The following is a 23,786-nucleotide window of genomic DNA, read 5'->3' as shown; positions in this document are numbered from 1 at the left end:
GTGGGTATTTGAAGGAGAGAGGTGCATTAAAGGGAAGGAGCAAGAAAACTTGCATTTCCATTGAGTGCTGAAAAAAAAGGAGTTGTTTAAATGCGAACCCTTGAAGGATAAAAAGTGATATAATCAAAAGGCTGGTAAAGAAACCATGCTCCAGGGAAGGGACAAACACAAGAAGAAGAAGGAACCCAATAAAATAACAAACATTGGTAATGCATTGGTTTCGCCTATGTAATGATTAAAGAGCTGTTATCTAATAATCGTACGGGAGAAGGAAAAAGCTCCCTGAGAGATAACATGGGAGTAGAGAGGATGTGGCGCAGCAGCCTGAGCTGCCGACTCGAGAGCTGGGAATCATGGTTCTAGTCTCGGTGGCGCCGCGCAACATCCTGTGATTTTATGCAAATCACTTAATCTCTTTGGGCCATAAATTGTTTTATAAATATGCTGCAAGAGTAAAAGGCAAACCGTTATGAAAATATAGTTCAGCCGAAGAGGATTTTAACAGTATTTCGGCGGCAGGAAACTGATAAGAGAAGCAGACAAGGAACAAGCATTGGTAAATGCAGGAAAATATGTTACAGCCAATAGAAATGGAGGAAAGGTAAGTGGCACACACAGGAACCGATGAGAAGCCAGGAAAGAGTTTATATGAAAACCAATAGAATTTTCCAAGCACAGCGAAGCGATGTGGAGGCGAAACCTAAAAAGGAAGCAAACGAAAGCCAACCATCAGTAAGCAATGAGTTAGCCCAATGCCCACTGTAAGTATTGGTATTATCAACAATAGGTCTTCAACAGTAAATGTTAAAAAAAAATCAATTTTCATAAAGCACGATTATATCACCCCTTAAGGTTTTAAGGCGCTGAGGGCCTTCGGGGAGGTTAAGTGAGCTATTGCCCAGAGTCACATGGTGCTGAGACGAGCTGCAGCTGGGGATCAAACCAGGAGCCCTGCACTCCAGAGTCAGCTGCTCTGGCCACTGCGCAACTCCTCTCACAGTTAACACTAAACAGTTAAGATCTGTTTAGGCGAGCTCTCAACAGGTTTACATTTAAAAGGCTGTAAATAACAGTTCCACAGTGATGAGTAATCAATTCTTTATTTTTCTTTGTGATAGACATCATACAGAGTACTGGAGCACCATCAGGTTCACCATCACATTGCAAAGAAGGGTGTAGCAAAGAGCCTGGCATGTCACTGGCGCTGCGTTTGCCCTAACTGCCTTTTTAATGGCACAGGTCTTACATGTAACTGCGTCTACCGTTTGGTGAGAGCAGTAATGGCCGAACAGGTGGCTGACTCCATTAATTCAGACACAGTGGCATAGCTAGATGTCTCCCAGTATCACGGTGCTTGGTGCCATCTGATTCTGCTCTGAAGGAAACAAATCCCATACTCTAGAGCACATAGATTCTTCACTCCTCAGAGCCTTGCGTAGTGTTATCATTCATTTATTTATCCGTACAACAGCCATGCTAGTACTTAGCATTCCTGATGTCTGAGTCTCACGAGCCAGCATGCCTCCTACATGCTCCTCTGAATCCTTTTGGTCAACGGCTCCTGATTCAGAGGTGTATCTTGGTTTTTGGTCACCATCTATTCCTAACAATACATCAGCTGAGCACTGAGAGAGCACAGCAAACCCTAAACAATAACTAAAGGGGAAGAGAAGAGCATTAGTTCCCCAGTCCCAGCACTTTTCAGGGCACGCACTTTTGCTGCGAATTGTATATACAGATTTTGAAGGTAGTCAGCCCTGTTTACTAATGATGAGGCAGCTAACATGGCCATACCAATAGATGCCACCAGATACTGGAGCAGCCATGTTTTCTTTTCCCCTGGAGCGCATTTTCTACACTTAGAAAGAAGTGTTTGTGTGATGTGGCGTCCAGTATGAAAAGTTAGACCTGGGCCCTACAAAATCTTCTGACCTGTGTGCTGAGCTTTCTTCCCCATTTAGCAAAAGAAGTTAAGCAGACAGAGTGTGCATACTTGCAGGTGTAACTATTGGGGTACCTGAGCTAATAAAGCATCTCCAGATTGCCCCAGGCTAGCCAATAGAATGGTGAGGGGAGTAAACTAGAAAATACCTGAATACGGTCCCAGCCTTACCAATGAGGGTCAGACCTGGGGTTATAAAGCACCTGAATATTGCCCTAGGATAACCTATGACAGATTGAGAAGGAGATGAGAAATTCCCTGAACATTGCACCATGCTCGAAAGTAGGTAAAGAAGAGGATGAAGCAGTATTTGAACACTGCCAGGCAGCTCCCTAGAGGGGAGCAGTTAGTGCTCTTCAAGGGAGCATTCCTAATGTACTCCGGCACCGGCACGGCCTCATGTAGGTCCATAGCTGCTTCGAGCATCAGCACGCAGTGACAATACACCCTGCAGCGTACTCTCTGTCCGGTCCAATTGTGGTCGCCACTTACCATATTTACGGGTCTACCCCCAAGAGACGTTCCCCATGTCTATGTAAAGTATACAGGACAAACTTTTAATGTCTTCATTCTTTGCATACAATTCACAGTGTATGGTGCACACATTCTCTACTTTCCCACATCCCTGTGAAAAATAGAATTAGGTCATCCTTGTCCTGATGAAATGCCATGATCCACTAAGGACTGTAACATGCATGAAACATGCTGACCTCTTTATCTGCATTTTTTGTAGCTAAATAGACCATTATATCTATTCTACGCTCAAATCACGTTTTTATTCTTGGCAAAGGGACCCAAGTATTAAAATTTAATTTCATGTTTGTATCCATTTTAGTCATTTTTAATACACTTCTCCTTCACCCATTGTACCCACACTTCACTACTCACCCATGCAACATACATTGGCTAAAAAGAGAAGATCTCCGGCAAAGAGCCCCCTCGAGGGGCCTGTTGGGCATTGCAGTGCCGGCCCAACGAGGAGCTGCCCGATGATGAAGCATGACACCTCTCGGGTGTTTGAGGATTAATGCTCCTAAAAGTAGCCCTTCCCTCCGCCTAGGACCTGCTAGACCTAGCTTCCCACTTAGGAACAGTACATTCTTTGTTTTCACATCTGCATGGGTCAGTGTCCTGGACCTTATAAAAGCCCCAGTCCCTCCTCTCTTGGTTTCGGCATTCCTAATGTACTACAGTCTGCCCCCTGAGGGGCGAAGCAAGAGCTTGACCACTCCTACAAACTAAGGATAGAAACCAGCTGTAATGCCTGGCTTGCCCTTTTAATAATGCTCAGAGAGCCCTTGCTACCTCTGGCCTCTGGATAACAGTAGCGGCTGGTGTTGTGGAAGAGTGGCGATGCAGGGGTCGGGGGAACAACATGTTTTTAAAACATACCTGCAGCTGGCTGCGTCACGCTCTTCTGCTCCGCTTCTCACAGGCACAGGCTCCCAGACTCCACTGCGGCCAATCCTGATAATGCTCTAATGTTATGAGAACAACGTCAGGGTTGGCCTGAGCACTCTGAATCGGTGCTCCCAGTGAGACTGGGAGCCTGTGCCTCCTCTCTCCAACCCTGCAACACAGCTCAGGTTGAGACAGCTTCAGTGCATATGACAGTTTGCCATCATGCGCACTGACAACAGCGCCCAACAGTCCTCTTGCAGCCTGTCATTCCCTGTGGTCCCGCCCCCATAGACTTTAACAGGAAAGGGAAAATAAAACAATAATAAAATGTGTTTATTATCATTTTCATTTTCATTTTCCTTTCCTGCCATTTTGAGGCAGCTGGCGGGGGTGGGGGGAGGCACTCCCCGCTGCTAATGGACAAAGGATGCAGAGCTAGGTACAGAAACATATCAATGATCTTAGACATGTTAGTTCTCTGTAACCTCCACTCTTTGCCCTTACCCTAGCCCCTCAAGTATGAGGCCATTCAGAAGTTGTTATGGACAAGAGGATCAACCTTCTGATTTCATGTAAGTTTAAAATGCTGTATGATGTCACCTCCACTACTCCAAGAATTTGGCTGAATTGATGTCCATGTCAGGCTGTCCGCAGGGTAAGAGCAAATGGAGACTGGGCAAGCCCCCGGCTGCCCCTGTGAATAGAACGGATGAAGGACAAGGATGCCTCTTAGAGTAGCATAGTTTCAGCATTAAGGGCCACAACAATTCTTCTACAATGCTCCACACTGTCCACTCTTAGTGGACTCTCAATCTACCTTCATGTCCTCAATGGAGTCGCATAACTTGATGCATTGCCACCTTTGTAGAATTCGGCAAGAGGCTGCAAAAATTCACTTTAACTTGGTCGCTGTGCAGAAACCCCGGGGAAAAGAATAGGCCTTCGTAGAGGAGGTGCCTCCCCGATTCCACAAGGGTTGCATTTGGGCTAGTCCTCCTGCTCTGGTTTCTTGAAGAGATGCCTCTTTTTAAAATAGTTCTACATAGAGGACACTCTTTTGACCCTCGGTGGTGGGCTGACTTCCACACTCTCTGAGCACCTGTTTCGCTCCTTAGGTTTCCAAAGAAAACAACCTTGTTCTACCTCACAGGACTCTGGTCTGGTTTCCCTTCAATCTCCCTTGATGAATTATCTCTCACTCACTGTTGACTTTAGTTTACGCAGACAGCAGGGTCGTAAATCAAGCCCCTTCAGAGGCCCCCACCCCTTCAGGGTGCCCCCAATCGGGCCATGATCAATGAATATCTGTGAGATATGGGAGACTCAGAGGCCCCTCATCTCATTCTGCCATGGCCCATAATTCTGGTTTAGATCACTGGCCAACAGAGCACGCTTGCAGGCTTCTGCCTGGGATCAGCAGCGATATCGTTTTTGCTATGTGCCAGTCTTCACTCATAGCATGCTTTGTCTCGGGGGGATAACCTGAATTTACCAGAAAAGACTGATATACGGTGCACAGACCCAGCACAGGGAGACACCAACACTCTATCTCTCAGACACACCTGCACACAGTGCCATCCAATGGAGGCCACACACAGTACAGAGAGAAGTCAACATGACCAAAAAAATGGACAGAGTAACACTGACACGAACACACACACACAGTCCTTGTGGTGCCCATGGGGTGAAATAAAGCACTATAGCAGAGTAACCCTGGAACATGCAACAGAACGTGCATGATATAAGAAAAACATGAATTTCACACATAGAAAGCGGCAGACTGCCTGCCATGGGGAAGCACCACAAATGAGCTTATTAAATGCTATACAAGGAACAATTACAGTGGCCTACACAGAAAATATGTGACCCCCTGACTCCCTCTCATCGCAGGCATTGTTTCCAGTCCTGGGTTTTTATGTGACAACCTAATGCCTTCTGAGTCCTATTTTGGTTTCATTGATCTCACCAGATGGTCTCACTTGATAGCAATAGTTTTTTTTGTTGAAAGCCCAGGACTGGGAAAAAGTCCATGATGACATGGGGTGAGGTGCCACTCATCATTTAGCACAAAAAACCTAAAGTATATAGTTTTAAAACAGTTGATATTTGCATAAGTGCGTGTCCTCTCTGGTCCACAACCTTTGCCAACGGAGTCCAGGATGGCTGGCATGTGCTTGTCTTAAGGACCAGAGGGACAAGAATTACATAATCGTTCCTTACAGCTGGGTGGCGCTATGCATGCCTATGTTGCCCATACGAGGGGAGGGTATTGGAAGGGGCAGATGCAGCTCCTCTGTATAGGTGATGGCAGGGTTGTCAAAGGCCATCTTGGATTTGGTCTGGGGGGATTTCTCTGGGTGGAAGATAGAGTCATCATCGTCATCATCATCCTCACGCTTCTCAGAGCAGACGCAGTGGTCAGTGCAGCACAAGGTGGCGCTAGTGATCAAGCGGTCCATGGGCTGGAGCGAGTGCATCCACAGTGGCAGAAATTCCCAGGTCTGAAGGCGACGGGGCAAGCGGCCTGGGCTGTGGCTTTGCAGGAAATTCACCAGCCCGATGAAGAAGAGGAGGCCCATGAATGGTGCCCCAACACCCACCAGCACCTGCCAGCCTGCCATCGAGATGCCAAAGATAAGCGAGGGTAGCAGCAGGAAGCAGATAATAAGGTAGAGGACGGCGAACCAGCGATACTTGGCGGTTCGCTGGCCCAAGGTCTTGGCCATTCGGATGGGCAGGCGTGTGAAGGGCAGAGGGTACAGTAGCAGGATCCCAGAGATGTTGAAGAAGAAGTGGCACAAAGCGATCTGTAGGGAGAAATGTGAGTGCATGAGTCAATGAGCAAACTGAGTAACAGACCACCCCGCGCCCCAACATGCCAGCCATGAGAGGAGCATGTAGATCAGTTCTGAAGCACACTATGATTAGGGAAGAGTTTCAGGTAACAACAAAAACACCATGGTATTAATAGAGAACTACTCTAAAGAATGCCACAGTTTGCAGATCTTTTTGACTGATATCTCTCTGTGTCCCCTTCTCCCTCCTTGCCTTCCTTCTTTCCCTTGCTTCCTCCTCCAGCTCACACTCCATGCCCCTCCATGCTCGGCACTTTTGACTTTATTTCCCCCAGCTCTGCCTTTATTCCCACACACCAAACTTGACATATTTTCACCCCCTCTGTCCTTCTGCTGTTCCCCCCCCCCTTCTCTTGCCATCTGGACTTCATTCTCCACACCCAATGCTCCTTCTTCCTATTTCAGCCTACCCTTCAGTCTCCCCCTCAGGGCCAACCGGGGAATCAGAAGCAGCACTGACAAAAATGCTCAAACCAGCCCTGTTTCCACTTCTTGCTCTGTCTCTCTCTTTCCACCCTCCCTCCCTCTTCTCGTTCTTCGCAGTCTCAGAGCTCTCGCCATCAATTTCTCCCCCCTGAAGATGTAGTGGTGGTAAATTTTGAGGCGATACAAGTGCAGATCGATTTCAAATCAGCATTGGTTATGCGGTATGTGTTGTTGCTATGCAAAGCACTGAAAATAAATGAATACTTTTTGAATGCACTTTCTCTGCCTCTCCCTACATCTTGCTCCCCTCCACCCCCAGTCCTCATAATTATCAGAAAGATCATGCACGCACCTCATATTGACCGATATCCCAGCTGATTTGTAGTCTTTAAATCCTCTCTAAGCCACTTTCCCAACGGGTTGATCTGTCGTGACTAATTTATGAGGTTCAAGCTGGCTTTTTGTAAACAGTGCATCAGCGAGCAATATTCAACCACTCTGAACATTATAAGAAGCATAAGCTGGTCCAATCCTCTTTGTACAACTGTGGTCCTTTCCACACTAGAGCGACCTTTAACCCAGCGTGCGGGATGGCCTTAAGCTTCTTTCATGGTAAAGGGATATTGATCTAGGAAGGGCTGTGTGTCTGCAGGATTCTACTTCAGTATTTGTGGCCTGTGATCAGAACTTCCTCATTTGTAAGCAAGTGTGTAACGCAATCCCCTGTGGAGTAAGGGGGTCCACAACCCTCCAAAGGGCCCCCAACGCTTCAAGGGGGCCTCCTATCAAACAAATGGCAATGAATATCTCTAAGTTGTGTCAGACCCAGGGACCCCTCATCAAATTCTACAGGGGAACCATGATTTTGTGTTACGTCGATGTAGGTAGATGGATGCTATGTCATGAAATAGTCAAATGTCTTTCCGCAGCTGAGCCTGAGTCAATATGGCCTGACCTTTCCAGGGATAATATTACAACTGCATGTTGATGCCACTTAAATGTTTTGGAACAGTCATTACATAGAAAAACAATCACAAAAGGGGTTGAATCCTGATAGTGAGAAAATATATCTCAATGGACAAAGGTAAGTGTAGGCTTGTGAAAAGGGGTCCTGAACTTGCTCCATGATGCATCCCAACAAAATATTATGTCCTCTTTCTAACACACAGCAGTGAGACTCGCTGATGCTGGACTACTCATGCTTTATATGAGGCTTGCCTGAGGCACAGCTACCCTGACACAAGGTTGTAACCGATGCACACTCCCGAGATACCTTGATGGTTGCAGCGCTGTTTGCATTGAAAGTCGCGGTTTACAGGGTTTAAGTTCACGGTGCCCAGAATTTATTCTCACTGATTTCCAAAAGCTTTGACTTAGTTTTATATTAGTTTGTTTTAATTCGGTGTTAACCTTTATCACATTCTTACTGGTAACTGTTCGTGCTGATTTCTACAATGTATTCCTAAACTTTGACAAAAGCCGAGCGAGGTGTACATTATAGGTGGAGTCCTACATTAGCATCTTCATAATGACTTTCCCAGTTCCCAGGGCTGATGACACACCATTGCAAGAGCAGTTCCACACTCCGGATGCAAGCAGCACACGTGCTGGAAAGGCGATAGATCGAAACAATCGCAAGTCTATCCGTGCTAGGATTGGCTACGTCAACCTGCCTAGTGTCCTAGAACTGAGATCAGTACAACCACAGGCCGTCTGTGCTTAGGGGATATACTCCCGAGCCATCACAGAATTTTTCTGGGGTAAGCTGACTCACAATTACATTTATTTCCCAACTTGCTCAAGACCTGTGCTACTGTGTATGGCCCCATTGTCACCTATTCCTGCCCCAGCACCTACTAAACTACAGATCCTGGAATGTGCCCTAGTAACTCCCCGCTCTGTTAACAAGAACACAGATGAAGGCTTTGATTATATTGAAGCAAGTAAAAGAAACTTGGTGATCATTACAGAATTGCGATTCTCTGACCGGCGAGGCAAAATGGCAAAAAGGGTTGTCAGTTATTTGTATAGACTTGTTTCTATTAAAGAATCTGTTTCGTGAATGCACTTGACAACTGCCACCCCTTAAAAAAATTAATTGGCAATAAATGGTATACTCCTAGTATAATGAGAGATACATATAACATTATGTTTTTTAAAGAATCTGGAGACAACCTTACACTCTGATACCAAGAATGATATATGTGATTCTTGAGACGATATAACAATTTAATTCATAATTCAAAAATCTATTCTTCAGTGATTGAATCACTAGTTTTTCCTTGCCAAAAAAAGCCAGGGTTTACCGCTTTGTGGCTCTTTTCTGAACTTGTTCTTTATTGATTTTAGGGTAAAACTACTCAGATATCAACTGAAAAACTCAGACATACTCCATCCACTGTGCCTTGAGTCTAGTTTAATATCTACTACAGCACCGTTCTTCACTATCTGATCTTTTGCCACAGTGTCCCAAAGGCAGTTTGATGCTGCTGTGAAAGATAGAATGTATACACGATATACCTGCAACATCTGCCTCACTTCTAGGATCACACTTTGTACTCTGCACCTTTGATAGTATCTCTTACTAGAGAGGTGTGATACCAGAACATTGTGGATGCAATATTGTCCCACAAAAATATCATAGCTGGACTACTGAAAACTATAATATTGTCAATGTATAGGTTTGCGAACTTAACTCGTCCTATATGTACCTCAAAACTTTATATTTTCAAGGTATGTAGAAAGGAGTCAAGAATATTACATCATAATTACCTATGTGTACTTACCTTGATTTTATTTGATTGTCGATATTCTGGACAGGATATTCTTGTAGGATTATAGCAACATCCACAATATTCTTACATCCCTTAGAGAATGTATCCACTTCACTCTGCAGTCAACAGTGGTTGCATCTTCGTTTAAGAAAGTTATTGGAGGAACCCCAGGCTGATCCAACAAACATGTCAACCAATCAGCTTGCTTAAAAGTTTACCGTATCCAGCTAGAGTCCTGCAGAACACGCCTTGAGCATGTCAAGATCATTAGTCCACCATATGCCGGCTTTTGTTCACTGGGATCAGGTATTGTTTCTGTTCTGGATGATTTGAGAAGGGAGGATGATGTCAGAAGTGTCAGAAAGTTGAGCCTAATGTTTTTGGTCTAACCCCGTGGACAGACAGTCACATGGCTCTCAAGAAAGAGGATGCCTTCCTTTCTCTGTTTCTGGAACCAATTAGTTCCTTCTGCCCTCTTTAGGTCTCAAGCTTTTCGTAATGTGCATCTTCTTCCCTTGATGCGCTTGATTTGCTTGTCTGGTATTTGTTTCTGTAACAACTCTGACAACATCCAACTCCTGCTCAAGCGCCATCCTGCCTCAGCAGTATCAAGAGAGCATTTTCTCACCTCTCTCCTGACCCATTTTGACTGTATGGCTAGAAATAAGATAAAACTGAATGCATCAAAAACTGATGAGGGATTTTTGGTGGGGACTTGCAGCTTGGCCTAAGGATATCTGGCCTCATGCTTTAAGCCCAGATTTGTCCCAAGTTTCTCAGCCTAGGCATCTAGGGGTTTTGACTGATGTTGAGCAGTCTCTTGATCTCTAGATATTTGCTGTCATAAATCAGGTTTATGCATGACAACTTCTCTGGTAGTTTTTAAAAACCTTTTCAAACAAGACACAATTGAGCCTTGTATTAGGGGAGAATATAATATTGATTATGCTAACAGCATTTATTCAGACCATCTAGAGTATCATTCTCTTGAAAGAAGGTGGAATGCTGCAGCGTTGCTGATCGAATGGGCAAGCAACAGTATGTGCCTAATTTGTAAAAGAATAAGTGCTGTGGCCTGAAGTTTTGCTCATAAACTCGTCTCAGTGAAGCTCAACTCAGAGAAGACCGAGGTCCTCATACTGGGACCCTGTACCTCTGCCTGGGACAACAGCTGGTGGCCCTCTCCCCTCGGGAACCCACCCACCCCTACAGACCACGCATGAAACCTCAGCATCATCCTTGACTCCTCCCTCTCCATGACCTGCCAGATCATCGCTGTCGCTTTCACCAGTTTCAACTGCCTGCGCATCCTTCGCAAGACCTTCAAATGGATACCCCCCAACGGCAGAAAGACCGTCACCCAAGCACTCATAACCAGCAGACTGAATGACGGAAACGCCCTATACGCCAGAATCAACAGAACTCTTCTGCACAGACGTCAGACCATTCAGCACACCGTGGCTAGACTCGACTTTGGGCCATTGTATCAAAAACACATGACCCAATACCTACGAGAACTCCACTGGCTCACCGTCGAGAAGAGGGTCAACTTCAAACTCCTCACCCACGCCTACAAATCCCTCAACAACAACAACTACATCGGACCCAAAAACCTCAACGGAGAGTATCCTTCCATGTACCCAAGAGGATCCTCCGCTCTGCCGGCTTTGACCTGGCAGAGGTCCCCCACATCCGCAGAAACAGAACAGGCGGTAGATACTTTTCCTACATCGCAGCAAAACACCTGGAACGAGCTCCCTGTGAACATCAGACGCGCCCGACCCTACACACATTCAGGAAGGACATCAAGACCTGGCTCTTCAACTGATCCGGAACTGCCCCCTCCCCCACCCCCAGCGCCTTGAAACCCTCACAGATGAGTAGTGCGCTCTATAAACCTCTCATTGATTGATTGATAAACCTGCTTCCAGCTCTGTTGAAGGTCTGGGTGCTGAGTACCAAAGATGTGCAGTCTTGATCCACATTGTGCCTCTTTAATCCACCACCAGACACTCCTTACCCCTTTGTCTCACTTTTGCAGGGCCCTGCTTTCTTCCTTTGCCAAGGTTTTTCCGTCTTTCTACTTCATTCCCCTTGTGTGTTTCTCCCTCTGTTGCTCTGGGTCAAAGTCTGATGAGGAAAAATAGGTCCGGGCCCCAAAAACGAGTTCTGCTGGGCCCCACCTGCAACCACCAGTTCAAATTAAGCACTAATTCTCAGCTCATTGCAAGCATGGCTGCTGGCCAGCTACAGGTTCCAATTCAAGGTACTTTGCATCTTTGTTTCTGTCCCAAAAATTGATTCACTGTGTTTTACAGGGTGTGGTTGCTTTTTGGGGCTTCATAATCATATGCTTAAGGAAAGAGTGCCTAAGGCGCATAGCGACTTACCTTCTTACAGCAGCACTGTGGAATTCACGTCTACTGCAGATCACTTGGCTTAGAAGAACCCTTAAAATAAATGTGTATGGGCCCTTTCTTAGCCCTGATATTGTTTCACATGTCTCCTTTTTAGCGCCAAGTGCCCCCGTGCACAAATTGCACTATACAAGTCCTTTAACAATACCATACATTTACATGCACATCAGAGGTGTATCGCAGACCTTTGCAGCACAGGGTGGACCCAACCCAAAGGCACTAGCTTGACAGCAATCCCAAACTACTGGTCTTTTCAATGTACCAGCGAGACAGCAGGCTGACTGCCAAAGCCCCACTTGTCTGCCATACGAGCCAGTCTGACATGATGCTGACTGGTTCCCAGGCCTACGGGCCTGCTACCGTCCTCAGGATGATCTGAGTTCATGTCTCAAACCCAAGTTCTGCCATCTGCTCTTAAGCACAGGCCTGCTGCAAAACGTCCCAGTGTCCAGAAGGACCAACCAGGCCCTTCTTTGGGCTATTACTGAGCAAGCTCATGGTTCATTCCTCCAGGGCCCACCCGTGCGTCCCACAGATCCCTGACACCAGATCAGAGTGAATTACCTGGAAAGCGCTTGCCAACTTGTCTCCAGGGCTGGCCAGGGCAGCTAAGATCGCTGTGGTGGTGGTCCCAATGTTGGAGCCCAATGTTAACGGGTAAGCTCTCTCAATGCTGATTACACCAATGCCTGGAAAAAGGAAACACAGGAAATTCTTAATGAGAAGAGAGTGTGAGAGAGCAATAAAGGCGAAGGAGGGCTGGGGAAGAGAGGGAAGAAGGGAAGGAATCAACTACAGCAGGAGCTCAAGTCTGATGTAAGAGTACATATGATGTAGAAAGGGGGAGAGTGAATTTAAGATTGAAATGGAAGAGCAAATTAGAGAGAGAGCGAGATAGAGGAAAAAACGAATACAACTGTAAGAGAGCACAATGATAGGGGGTGGAGGTTACTGAGTGATAGAAACAGCAAGACAGGATCATACTGTGAGAGCCACAACTGGACTAAGGTGTAAAAGGGGACAAGAGGATTGGCGAAAGAGGTGTTGAAGTTCAAACATGGGATTAAAATGTAGAGTGCCATTTAGAGCTTGCATTTCTAAATATTTAATTTGCAAAGACTGAATTACATGTTTTGTAGGTAATTTCTCGGCAGAGAAGAAATGTGTGTTATAGAAGAAAAAACGTTTGGAAATTTCCTCAGGCCAAAGAAGGTAGATGCTGACGGTCAGGTCAGTAAAGATTTGTGCAGACACACCAGAGGCATGGAATGAGGTGCATGTTCATGGGACGCCAACTGCGATACTAAGACTATGCTTTGCCTCCTTGTTCAGAATGTCTCACCTTCAGTGCCAAGTGTGCAAGTATACTCTATGTTTAGCCTACTAGACAGTGCATGCACTGCTTTCTTTTGCAAGATTATTGTTAATTTACAGTAGCCTTAGAGCTTGCCCATTACTTACCTTTGGTTGGCTTCATTGTCACTCTTATTTTCTTGCTTCTTATTCGTTAGCATGTGTGGGATTCCTCTTCCTGTTCTTGTTCCTCGCCTAGAGCATGGACGTATTACTTGTGTCCTTCCACTGCTCCCTTTTCAGGCTGCACTTTTTTTTCTTTTGTTTAAGCACTCTAAGAGACTGCGTATGTTTTTCAGTTGTCCCCCTCGTATACTTCTCCTCCTCCACCGCACTTGCTTGTGTTGCTCGTCCTCTGCCCGTGTGCAGCTCCCCTGCCCTCATGTGCTTATTCCCACTGCCCTCATGTGCTTTTTCCCACTACATAGTTTTTTCACCCATGATCCTCTCCGACCTGCTCCACATTGCGCTCTCTCGTCTGATTCCTCTTTCTCCAATTGCTCCCCCAACTGGAACCTCTATTTTCTTTCCCGATCCATGCCTTACGTATGCCTCCTCCCAACCCGCACCCCGTGTGGCTTTGCTGCCCCGCCCTCTTGTTACTTTCCCAGCCGTCTGTACTTCTGTCCACTTGTCCCCTACCCCGTGTTGCTTTCCCCCATCCACACAATTTTTTTAGGTCTCGCCTACGCAGCCCGCATGCGCTGCTTAGGAGGGGTCCTCTTGGAATCGATCTACTTTTTTGCCCAAAAACGTGCAATTGCAACTTGTGCACATTTGGCGTTTCCCTTGCGGGAGTGAGCTTTGGCGACATCTGTTTGTAATTATCTTGCAAACAGATGGTGCCCCTGCTCGCTCGCGCAAGCGGAACGCTGTGTGTGTCTGGCAGGCTGTGAAACGCCAAAAGTGCTTTAACTTTTGCTGAAAGTGTTTGTGCGAATACATCGCCATCATGGCCACAAAAATAAACTGTGGATTTTTATGAGAGGAGGCCTGCTTCACATCACACACAATTTTCTAGTCGAGTCCCTGTGAGTCAGTTCTATCTTTCACAGGCAACAAAACAGCCTGAGAAAAAAAGTAATAAACTTCAGGCAATTTAAAAGCTAATAACATCCATACTGCAAAGTCTACATGAAGCCGAGATCAGGCAGAGGTCAGCTTCCAGCGGGTTTCAATTTCTGGCTATCAGTTTAGCAATTCAGATGTCTGGGTCAAGAAGCAGGTTGGCAGGCTGCGGTATAAATCTCCTAGGCCTACATTTCTAATCCTGCATGTATAAATATGGCTTAGAGAGTGAAAGAGGGCGTTAGATCAGACACCATCAGCGGCGATCACTTTGCATATTTGTATGATGGTATTGTATACGTGAGCAGGTATAATCCCACTCCCCCCGCCACGTAACCTTTATGTTTGTGTAATTTTGTCTTACATACACGTCTGTCATGATCACCGGCGCATTGGTATATTCCAATGAACCACACTAGTGAACTGTGTGTAAAGGTGTACTACAGTTTCACTTTAAAGCGCGGTGTTATTTCCGCTGCTTAACATGACGAGGAAGTGTTATTAATTATGCTATAAAAATGTGAGTTCAGCAGCATGCACGGTGAGAGTCTTGCTCATCTTCTGAGCTGCCGCCTGCGTGCCCCATTACAGAGGGGAACTGCTCACTGATAGTTTTAGGCTATGTTAGTAGTCGCATCCACTAACTCTTTTGGGGTCGGGTGAATGGGAGAGCCACTGTGGTGCCTGTCAATGTAACTTCTTACCATGCCTAACGTCACAAAGTAGAGCTTGTAGGAACAGGCTGCAGCTGTTTTGATGGTGACTGCCGCCCACAGGGCTCAGCAGGTAGTGGGCGGCTCACTGGACTGAGGCGGACCGCTCGGTCAGCTAATTTGTTTGATGAGCTTATTTTCTTTTGGAATAATGCTGCAGGTAGCATATGATGTAACTCTTCTTGGAGTTTCTCATTGCTGAGATGGGGGTAATTGCTTTTACTTATAAGTTTCCCTCGTCTTTATTGCTTGATGTTGCTCGCCAAAAAGTCACTCATAGTCGTTGAAATGTCACTCATATTCACACTGTAATTATGAAAATGTCACACATAGCAATCTAAAACCTTGGCAGCTATACAGGCACCCCTCCAAGCTCGCCTCCTGAAAAAGTAGACACAAGCTATCTTTCAAGCGTGTCCAGTGCAAAGCAGACTGGACCTATTCTCAAAACAAGCATTGGCATAGTCAATAGGTCTCGCCTTTGGGACCTTATAAGTGTTTAGCTATCCAGGACAATATCCTTGTTGCAACAATATCAAGTGTTGCATGGCTAATAACACTTATAAGGTCCCAAAGGCGATACCTATTGGCTATGCCAATGCTTGTTTTTTTAGTGACTGATCTAACTTGGATCAGCAAATAAAAAGAAAAAAAAGTGGTCTGTCCTTTTCAAGGCACATGCATGCTTGGTGAGTGTGCCTACAAAGGCTTTTTGTTCTTTTAAAAAAAACCATTTTGCACAGCGTCCCAATGCTGTTCAGCATGGCCAGAACACTGGCAAGGGTTACATATCGTGATCACGGACAGCTGGCTGTTTTGGGGGTTATTTTCTCTAATATTAACAAGCTAGGGCCCCTGTCTGTGGTTAGTGCAGGTGTTAGAACCCCACGAGCACTTTCAAAGACTGGTAAAAGGGTTTTTTCAATATTAGAGCATGTTTCTAAAGCCTAGCTGGATATTACTCTTTTAAAATCTCCAATCACATTCCGCGTCTTGTCACTATCTCCCACCCAGCACTAGCTGTCTTACTCAACCACACTGACCACCCCTCCCCCATAGCATCCTGTCTCCCCTGATATTTTCACCACCCTGAGCCCTTCAGTCTGTAGCCTCGAGGGTCACCCACCCATACATGGGCTATCCCTCTGAAGGCTCTTCTGACTTCCCTTGAATCCTAAAGAGGATGGATGCCGAATTGTTTGTGTTTTAACCTCCTCTCCACACCAGTGAGCAATCGACCCATTGTGGAGACCATCTGATTCCATGGACTTTGTTTGCAGCCCTAGGTTTTCAGATGGATACTCGGTGCATTCTGCATGTGGTAGTCATGGATTGTTTCCATTGAGCTAGTTAGACTGACACACCTGAGAGCTGTGTTTTGTAGGTTGGAAGCCCAGGACTGGACTGGAAACAGTATCTGTGATGAGACATGGACTGAGTTGGACTCTCCGCAACTCCACTGGACAGCTCATAGGAACTGGGATGTCTCCGAAACTCCAGCATGAATCACATTTAGACAACCCATGATTGGGACTCCCAGACAACATGTAACATGTGCCCTAGGAGAGCTTCTTGGTGTGCTTTTGCCAACCATATTGATGGGCCCCAAGCCACCACTGCTGGGGGACCTCTGAGTGCTCATCTGATTTCGGTCACCTGGAGCAGTCAGGCAGAGCCCTTTGCTGCGTAAGGCTGACATTTAGGCCACTGTGCATATGTAAGGTGATATTTTTGTTATTGATATTGTGTCTTACAACCAGACTACAGATAGGTACGCTAAGCATAGATGAACTAGGTGGATTTGAAGATGGGTTGCTTTGAGATTCATCAATTTAAACTTAAGGCAAGTTTAGTTAATGTATTAACACAATAGTATTTAGTATGATCTAATTGTGGGTAAGGCTGAGCTGCACATGCATTAGGTTTTGCTGCAGGTGTAGAAAGTAATGTGACACAGGAGTACGGAGGTGCAGATGGTTAGCAAAGCTGATCTTCAGGCAAGCTTCGTTACAATGTAGATGAGCTATGTTAAGTTGTAAATGGGTTAAGTTTGAGCTGCCCTTGGGTTGGTTTGAGCTTCACATATGCAAGATAGAGGTGTGCGACATTTACATAATTTGCTTTCATGTTATGTGAAAGTCTGGGAATATTATGCAAAATTGAATATAATTATGCAAAATACAAATCCGTCATTTAGCGCTTTATTTTAGAGCAAAATGTCTTCTCACGTCATTTTTTGATGCATGGACAAATTGAATACTAAAAATAGTACAAAGAACACAATTGCAATGCAGAAAAGCTGCAGAAATTCGGGTTATTTGTGTTGGTCCCATGCTCTGGCACAGTTAATTTGCCACAAACTGGCATAATTGTGAGAAATTATGTAATTTCAGGAATTTCACGTAATACGAAATTCCCGAAATTGCACAAATTAATCCAGCATAATTTACATTTTATAGGGGCCTAATGTAAGGTTGAGTTGCTGAGTTTCCCTGGGGTAAATTGCAGTTGTGATCGGATTGGGCTGCAATGGTAATATAAACATTATTTTAAAATTAATAAAGACTGTAGGTAGAGTCCATTTGACTTAATGTACAGAAAATTTAAAAAAGATTAATCACTGCAACCCCCTTCTCATTAAAACATTACAAACCTGGTGCAAGGACATGAAACTAAACAGCTTTAAACACCACCAAGTTTGACTGAATGTCAAGTCACTTAGATTCACTCTGAGCACAAACTCATTCTCAAGTAACAAACTGCAAAAAATACAGATGTTCTGGCACCGGCTCGCTCTTCTAAAGAGAGTATAACCGTTTCTTCCAGAAAGCGACTTCAGGACTTCCGTTCAAGCCCTCATGCTTGTATCTGGATGGTGGTATTGACCTGCTCCATGATCTTCCATGGCATCCCATACTGCTCTCTGACCCCCTTACGTGCATGCTACACACCACAGCACATCTCATCCAGGCTCTGAAGAAATATGATCACATCACCCATATCCTGATGGCACTCCCTTGGCTCCACAACCGGCAAGTGGCATCTTCGAAAGTTGCTGTGTTATTTACAAAGCCGTCACAACCAGCACCCCGTTTATCTTGCAGACAAGCTCACCATTTTTGGTGGTTCTTGGCATACCCGCAGCCAGGGCACAATCAGACCACAAACTAAATAGTGTAAAAAAAAGAAAAAATTAGGCAGCAGGTCTTTTCCATCTATGCACTGAATATTTGGAACAATATTCCAGTATCCATCAGGACCTCCATATGCTGCTGAAGTCAACCAGTTTTGTTGCAGGGTCCTTCATGCGCCAGACAGATGAATTCAGAAGGAAGAATACTACGCCGGGGAGCCTCCTTCAGGAATTCCTTCCTGAGTCCCCTGAAACGTCACAGTTAGTGCCAATCCCTAATCCATGGCTTCACTGTAGATTTCCCTTAAATGCCATGGTTACGATTTTACATCACAGTGTATGTTTTTAAGCGTTTAGGAAGTTACTTGAAGCTGCAGTCGAGGCTTTGTTTACCTTTTGCCTTTGGATTTGGGACATGCCATTTGAGAAAAGAGTGGGCTTGTTAGTTTATCATAATCACTAACTGCTATTGTTAGAGTTTTCTCCATGTATTATGTTTAGATTTATTAAACAATTTGGCATCCAAATTTAAGCTTCCTCCATGTGTTCAGTTGTTCTGCATCTTTATGTGTACCACCCACACACATCAAGAATAGACACCTGGCCCTGGGCCTAGTCCCACAAGAAGACCAAGTGATATAATTAAGAATGAAGGCTCCTTTGTTTGTGTAGGATTAATTAATCCAGATTTGGCAACAGACCTGACCTAGAGCTTAATGAACATAGAACATCCCTCCTACATTCAAGACTGACAATAACCTTATAGTTATACTTTCGCAACACATCCTGCCAGTGCAAAACTCTAACACAATAGAATAGCCTAATAAATGGCATAGTGAAGTGTCCTGCGTGTGGCAACAATCCATAATAAAAAACAATACCCAAAATGAGCTTCAAAAAGGAGGCAAAGGCTTGTCGTCTTTGCTCCCTGCAATGGTTGGACTGCCTCTTACCGATCAGTGGTGTGATAGCTGAAGTGAAGACTGAGCTGCTCTGCACCACGAAGGTCATCCCAGCACCAACGAACATGGCAAAGTATCCGGTCACCCAACTGAAGGGGTACGGCAGATCTAAACCCAAAAAGTAAAGCAAGATCAGAGCAATGTTCATCAGTAGAGTAGTACTGCAGTGCAACACATGCTTATGGGAACGTGCTGCCCCAATCCCCTCCTTCCCCAAAAGATAGCCCCACACAAGGCTAACACCATCAACCCATGGACCTTCCCCCATTGTTTGATAATATACCTTCTCCATCATATATGCTTTGTTTGGATATTGATTTACATCTCCTATTGATTCTGATCTGTGTTTTGCAGTTCATTGAAAAGGATCTCCTGGCTTTGTGCTGCTGCCAATTTCTGGTGGCGCAGTAGTCACTAGCTGTTGCTTGACGCCATTTCACAGCATTGCATGTGCTAAGGCAGGGTTCTCCTAAGTCGGTCTTGGAGGGCCGGGTACATGCCAGATTTTTAAGATAACTAGATTTATCTAAATGGGAATATACTAAAAATCTCACAAGGCCGACTTTGGAGAACCTTGCGCTAAGGGATCACAATCCCTTCCTGGTTCTAGATCTCAGTAGTAATAGCGAAGCAGTTTAAGCAGTAGCTGGTGTAATCTGGTAGCTTGTAGTGATCCCCGACAGAATGATAATTGAACATGAAAAGTCTATGAGGATGGCTGTTAGAATATACATACTGATTTAGTACAATATTTAATATTTATGTATCTAAATTCCATAATAAATATTTGATGATGTGGAAAGAAGGAGTATGCATGCTTAGTGACAATCCATTCTGTAATTGGGATCCAGCTCTCCTGAACATTGTAGAACATCCCAACCAAGAGTTGGGCAGCAGTCATGAATTGTGTATTGCTGTGCTGCTACCGAATGGTAGACACCACTTGATGGCATAACCTTCGGCTGGGGTCTACGGAAACACGACTGGTCACTTTGGGACTCCTGTCTCAGCGACTGGAGTCCCAAAGTGACCAGTCGTGTTTCCATCATCCTGATGTTTGCCTACCTCTACCCTCTCATTAGGGCACTTTAAGAAGAGAAGGGTAGACGCAATGTCTCTCATTTCTTGGTAGAAGTCTCATTCCTGCTCTCTATGTAAGGAGCTTTGTTATTGGGTATTGACAGTCATCCGGAGCAGTGGCATGAACACAGTCTTTCACATACCAACCTGGAGCTCCATTTACTGAGGATTCTGGCAGGTGCCTTGTAATGTCTTTCCTCAACCTTGGGATTTAATATAAAGGTCCCTATAATGATGTTAGATTGGAAAGCCTCTGACCGACATCTAAGGTGTACAGTCTGACCGCCTTATTACAATGAAGACGGTTGGAGTGTAAACCGGCTGATCATTCTGGCTCAAGACGCCCGTCGGCCAGTCGGACCATAACGTAATCCCTTAAGGATAGTATTTCCGCCGTCTGGATTACGATGTCAGTTTCCGGCAGGCTTTTCATGTAGGGCTTTGCAACATAAACAGGCCATGATAAAGACACTTGAGGGGCCCCTAGCTGGGCCCCCATGCCTCCGCATGCCTCCAGTTGGAGGCCAGGGGGGCACCCATGGAGCCCCCGTTAATCCCTACACCATGTGGCAAGCACCACGAGGTGCCCACCACTCAATTCAGGGATTAAAAAAATCCCATTTCTCTATGGGAGCCTGTGTTGCGGCCACTTTCTGACTGCAGCACAAGCTCCCATAGAGAAATGAGAGCTTGCGACTGCACCATGTGCGGTGCATCGTAATTGCGGTGTCTGGACCGCCAACTCGAGGTCGGTCGGTCCCGAGACTACTGTGATGTCGATCGGAGACCACTCGGACCGACATCGTAATGCGCCCCTTAGTCTTTTCTGCTTTTTGTGTTCTCAGTTAACTATCATACTATATACAGCAGTAAGGTGCTTTCCTTCCAGTTCTGATTTAAGGTGGATCTTGCTTATGCCCGTTTGCTTATTTACATCTACCTTGCCAGTGGCAGCACTTTTCTTTTCCAAAATGGCTTCCTTTATGGCGAGTGCCATCTTTTGCCAATAAGAGCAACTAAATCCCTTATACCAGCTACCTCTGCAGTGCTCTCACTGGTGTTACACTTCCCCTCCGTGGCACCCACCACCACTGACCTGTGTTAATGACTCTCTTGATGGCTTTGGCCACCTGGCCCTTGAGGGTGGAGTTGAGTATCTTGACCAGCATCACCAGGCAGGTGCAGAGGACGACGAGGGAGCCGGCCAGTAGGATGAGGCCCACCGCCAGGTCCGGAAGGTGGGAGTTCACAAACAAGTGGTTACCTGCAGATAGAAACAAGCATTGGCAAGGCAATAGTCAAAGTCAAAAGAAACTTTATTTGGCTATTCCTAACCATAAAGTGCATTACTTAAATGTTAAAATATAAATGTTTCACTATGAAAAATCTCACATTCTTAAAATACAAACATTGATCAAATGAATAGTTCTGGCTTGCATTTTGAGTCCCTACTACAAGCCTGCGGCACTAAATACAAACAAAATAAAAAGATTGCTTTCTTTAAAGAATATATCTATGAGATAAATAATTTAACGTGTGATGATTCAGTGTACTTCTGATACACAAAACAATCCCGCAGGCATTGGAATGCATGTACTCCAGAGGAGACACAATTATAAATGAAATAGACGATATCTCGAAGTGACAAGGTAACATGTCTCTAGGTGGAGTCAAACCTAACTCTGTAGTATTTAAAAGAATTAGTAACAATAGTTCACCAACAGATACACTGTCGAAGCAGACTAAAAAAAGAATGACTAAGTGTCTGGAGCTTTTCACAGCTTCTCAGTGAAACAGATGGATGTCCAGTCCTTTTAAGATGGCCGCTCCAGCCCGTCATGCAACTTCACACTACCAAGGCAGCACCAACCCCTCTTTCATGACGATGAGGAGGAGTGAGTATGCCCTTCTAGGTGCTTGCAGGCAAACTCCTAGTTTCAGAGGCACATGCCCAACAGTGGCATAGCAAGGGGGGCGGTCTGCTCCTGGCAGCATGGGTTTTGGGGGCAATGGCCCCGCCTCCGCTCCTACCTGTGGCCGATGCCACATGAATCTCCAGAACCATTCCTACCCCGTCTCTTAGATTCGGCCGCCGCGGGCGGAAAACGCAGGGCCTAGCTACGCCACTGCGATTCAAGTGTAGCAATCAAAGGGGAAGACATGAAAGCCTCATTCCCAATTCACACTGAATGCGGACAGTCAGGGAAAGCGGCTTGTCAGGTGGGCTTCCAGCAAGACAGTCGTACCCATTGCTGTTGATAGGTCTACCAGCAGTACTGGCCTCCTTAACAAAGAATGCCAGACCACTGGGATCTGTAATATCATGGCAGAGATGAGAGCGCACAGAAGCTACACGTGCAATACATGGAACCCTGTGAGGCTTACACCATCCACCAGCCAGATCAGAACTCAAGCCCAGGCTGACTTTTTATATTCAGGATAAGGTGGCGCATGCTAAGGATGGATAGTGGTGTTCACAGGGAGAGGTAGGTCACCAGGGCACAAGTCGGAGTACACGTAGGTTCAAGGGGTCCACCCACTAGTTTCACAGGGTGTACAGTCCCTCCTGCCAAGAAGTAGGGCCCCACAATAATATGTTGAACTTGTTCCAGTGTCATTTTCAGGGACCCAAGACACATTCAGCAGGGCCTGTACATTGTCTGTTTTCCATTCCCAGAAGCAACGTGCAGGCAGCGATGGGGCTTTTTTTCACATCCAGCTGGGCCAAAGATAAAGGCAGAAGTTAAGGGGCCATCAGGCATCCTTTGGATCGTGTATCCTGACTGCAGGCCTCCTGGAACCTCACACTTAAATGCAACAGAAACAAAGTCACACAGCTTGTCTCTTCACAGGTACTTAAGAGACACACGCTTTTGACCTTGTTCAGTCCTTGTATATAAGTGCTTGCACTGTAAGAAAGTCAGATGTGTTGGTCTGTCCCAGTATTTACACAAATAATAATTTAAATAGCACTATTTTATTTCTTTTGTAACATGATGTGCTTTGCAGGAGACATCTTAACCTTCTAAACTACTTTGATTAGACTATGGGACGTACACAGATCAAAGATCTCTCTAACAAATGCATTAACCTCCAGAGTTATCTCATCATTTTTATTCCCTGAGATTTACTGGGCACTTCTGCAGCAGATGCCTTAAACCCATAAAATATTTTAAAATCCAGACTTTGCAACCAATTAAGCAGAACAGATCTACTACCATGCTTCTCCTTGTTGCCAATTTCTTTGTGGCAGAGTTAAAAAAAAAACATAATGTATTAGTGGAGGCCCAGAATTTGTGTCTGGATTGCGCCACTTTTTTTGGCACAACCCCAATGCCAAATCTCATTTGTTAATTTCCTAATGCGCTAATTCATGATATACCTGATAAACATGTGGTAAGTCTTAATATCTAATGTCACTTCTTGTGATGTCACTTCCAGTGAGATCACTTCCTGTGATGCCACGTGTAATGTCATGCGTCGTGACGTCATGTACTGTGATGGCACGCGTCATGATGCTACTTGCATATTGCCTAACTTGGCTAGTTCCCCCACGTCTTTTTATAGGGCTTGTGCCCTATGGGTCACGGAAGCCGATGTGTGTTTTCAAGGTCAGGTGTGCATGGATACAGGAAGGTGGAGGGTGGCAGGACTAAGTCGCA

At 45.4% G+C, this 23,786-nt stretch overlaps 1 protein-coding gene across 1 annotated transcript in view; it reads right to left on the bottom strand.

Annotated features, from left to right (window-relative positions):
• Nucleotides 1–1,081: 1,081 nt before the first annotated feature.
• Nucleotides 1,082–23,786, bottom strand: part of SLC34A1 (solute carrier family 34 member 1) — a 165,622-nt gene continuing 142,917 nt past the window's right edge. Inside the window, exons 11-14 of the mRNA XM_078652750.1 lie at nt 21,221–21,388; nt 19,036–19,152; nt 12,380–12,504; nt 1,082–6,150 (exon numbers count right to left, since the gene is read on the bottom strand). Coding sequence (XP_078508876.1) covers nt 5,560–6,150; nt 12,380–12,504; nt 19,036–19,152; nt 21,221–21,388 — 1,001 coding nt within the window. The 3' untranslated portion in view covers nt 1,082–5,559. The remainder of the gene's footprint in view (nt 6,151–12,379; nt 12,505–19,035; nt 19,153–21,220; nt 21,389–23,786) is intronic.

Source organism: Lissotriton helveticus, chromosome 7, assembly GCF_964261635.1.
Source record: "Lissotriton helveticus chromosome 7, aLisHel1.1, whole genome shotgun sequence".
In the NCBI taxonomy this organism is placed as follows: Eukaryota; Metazoa; Chordata; class Amphibia; order Caudata; family Salamandridae; genus Lissotriton; species Lissotriton helveticus.
This window is presented reverse-complemented; position numbering and strand designations above follow the sequence as displayed.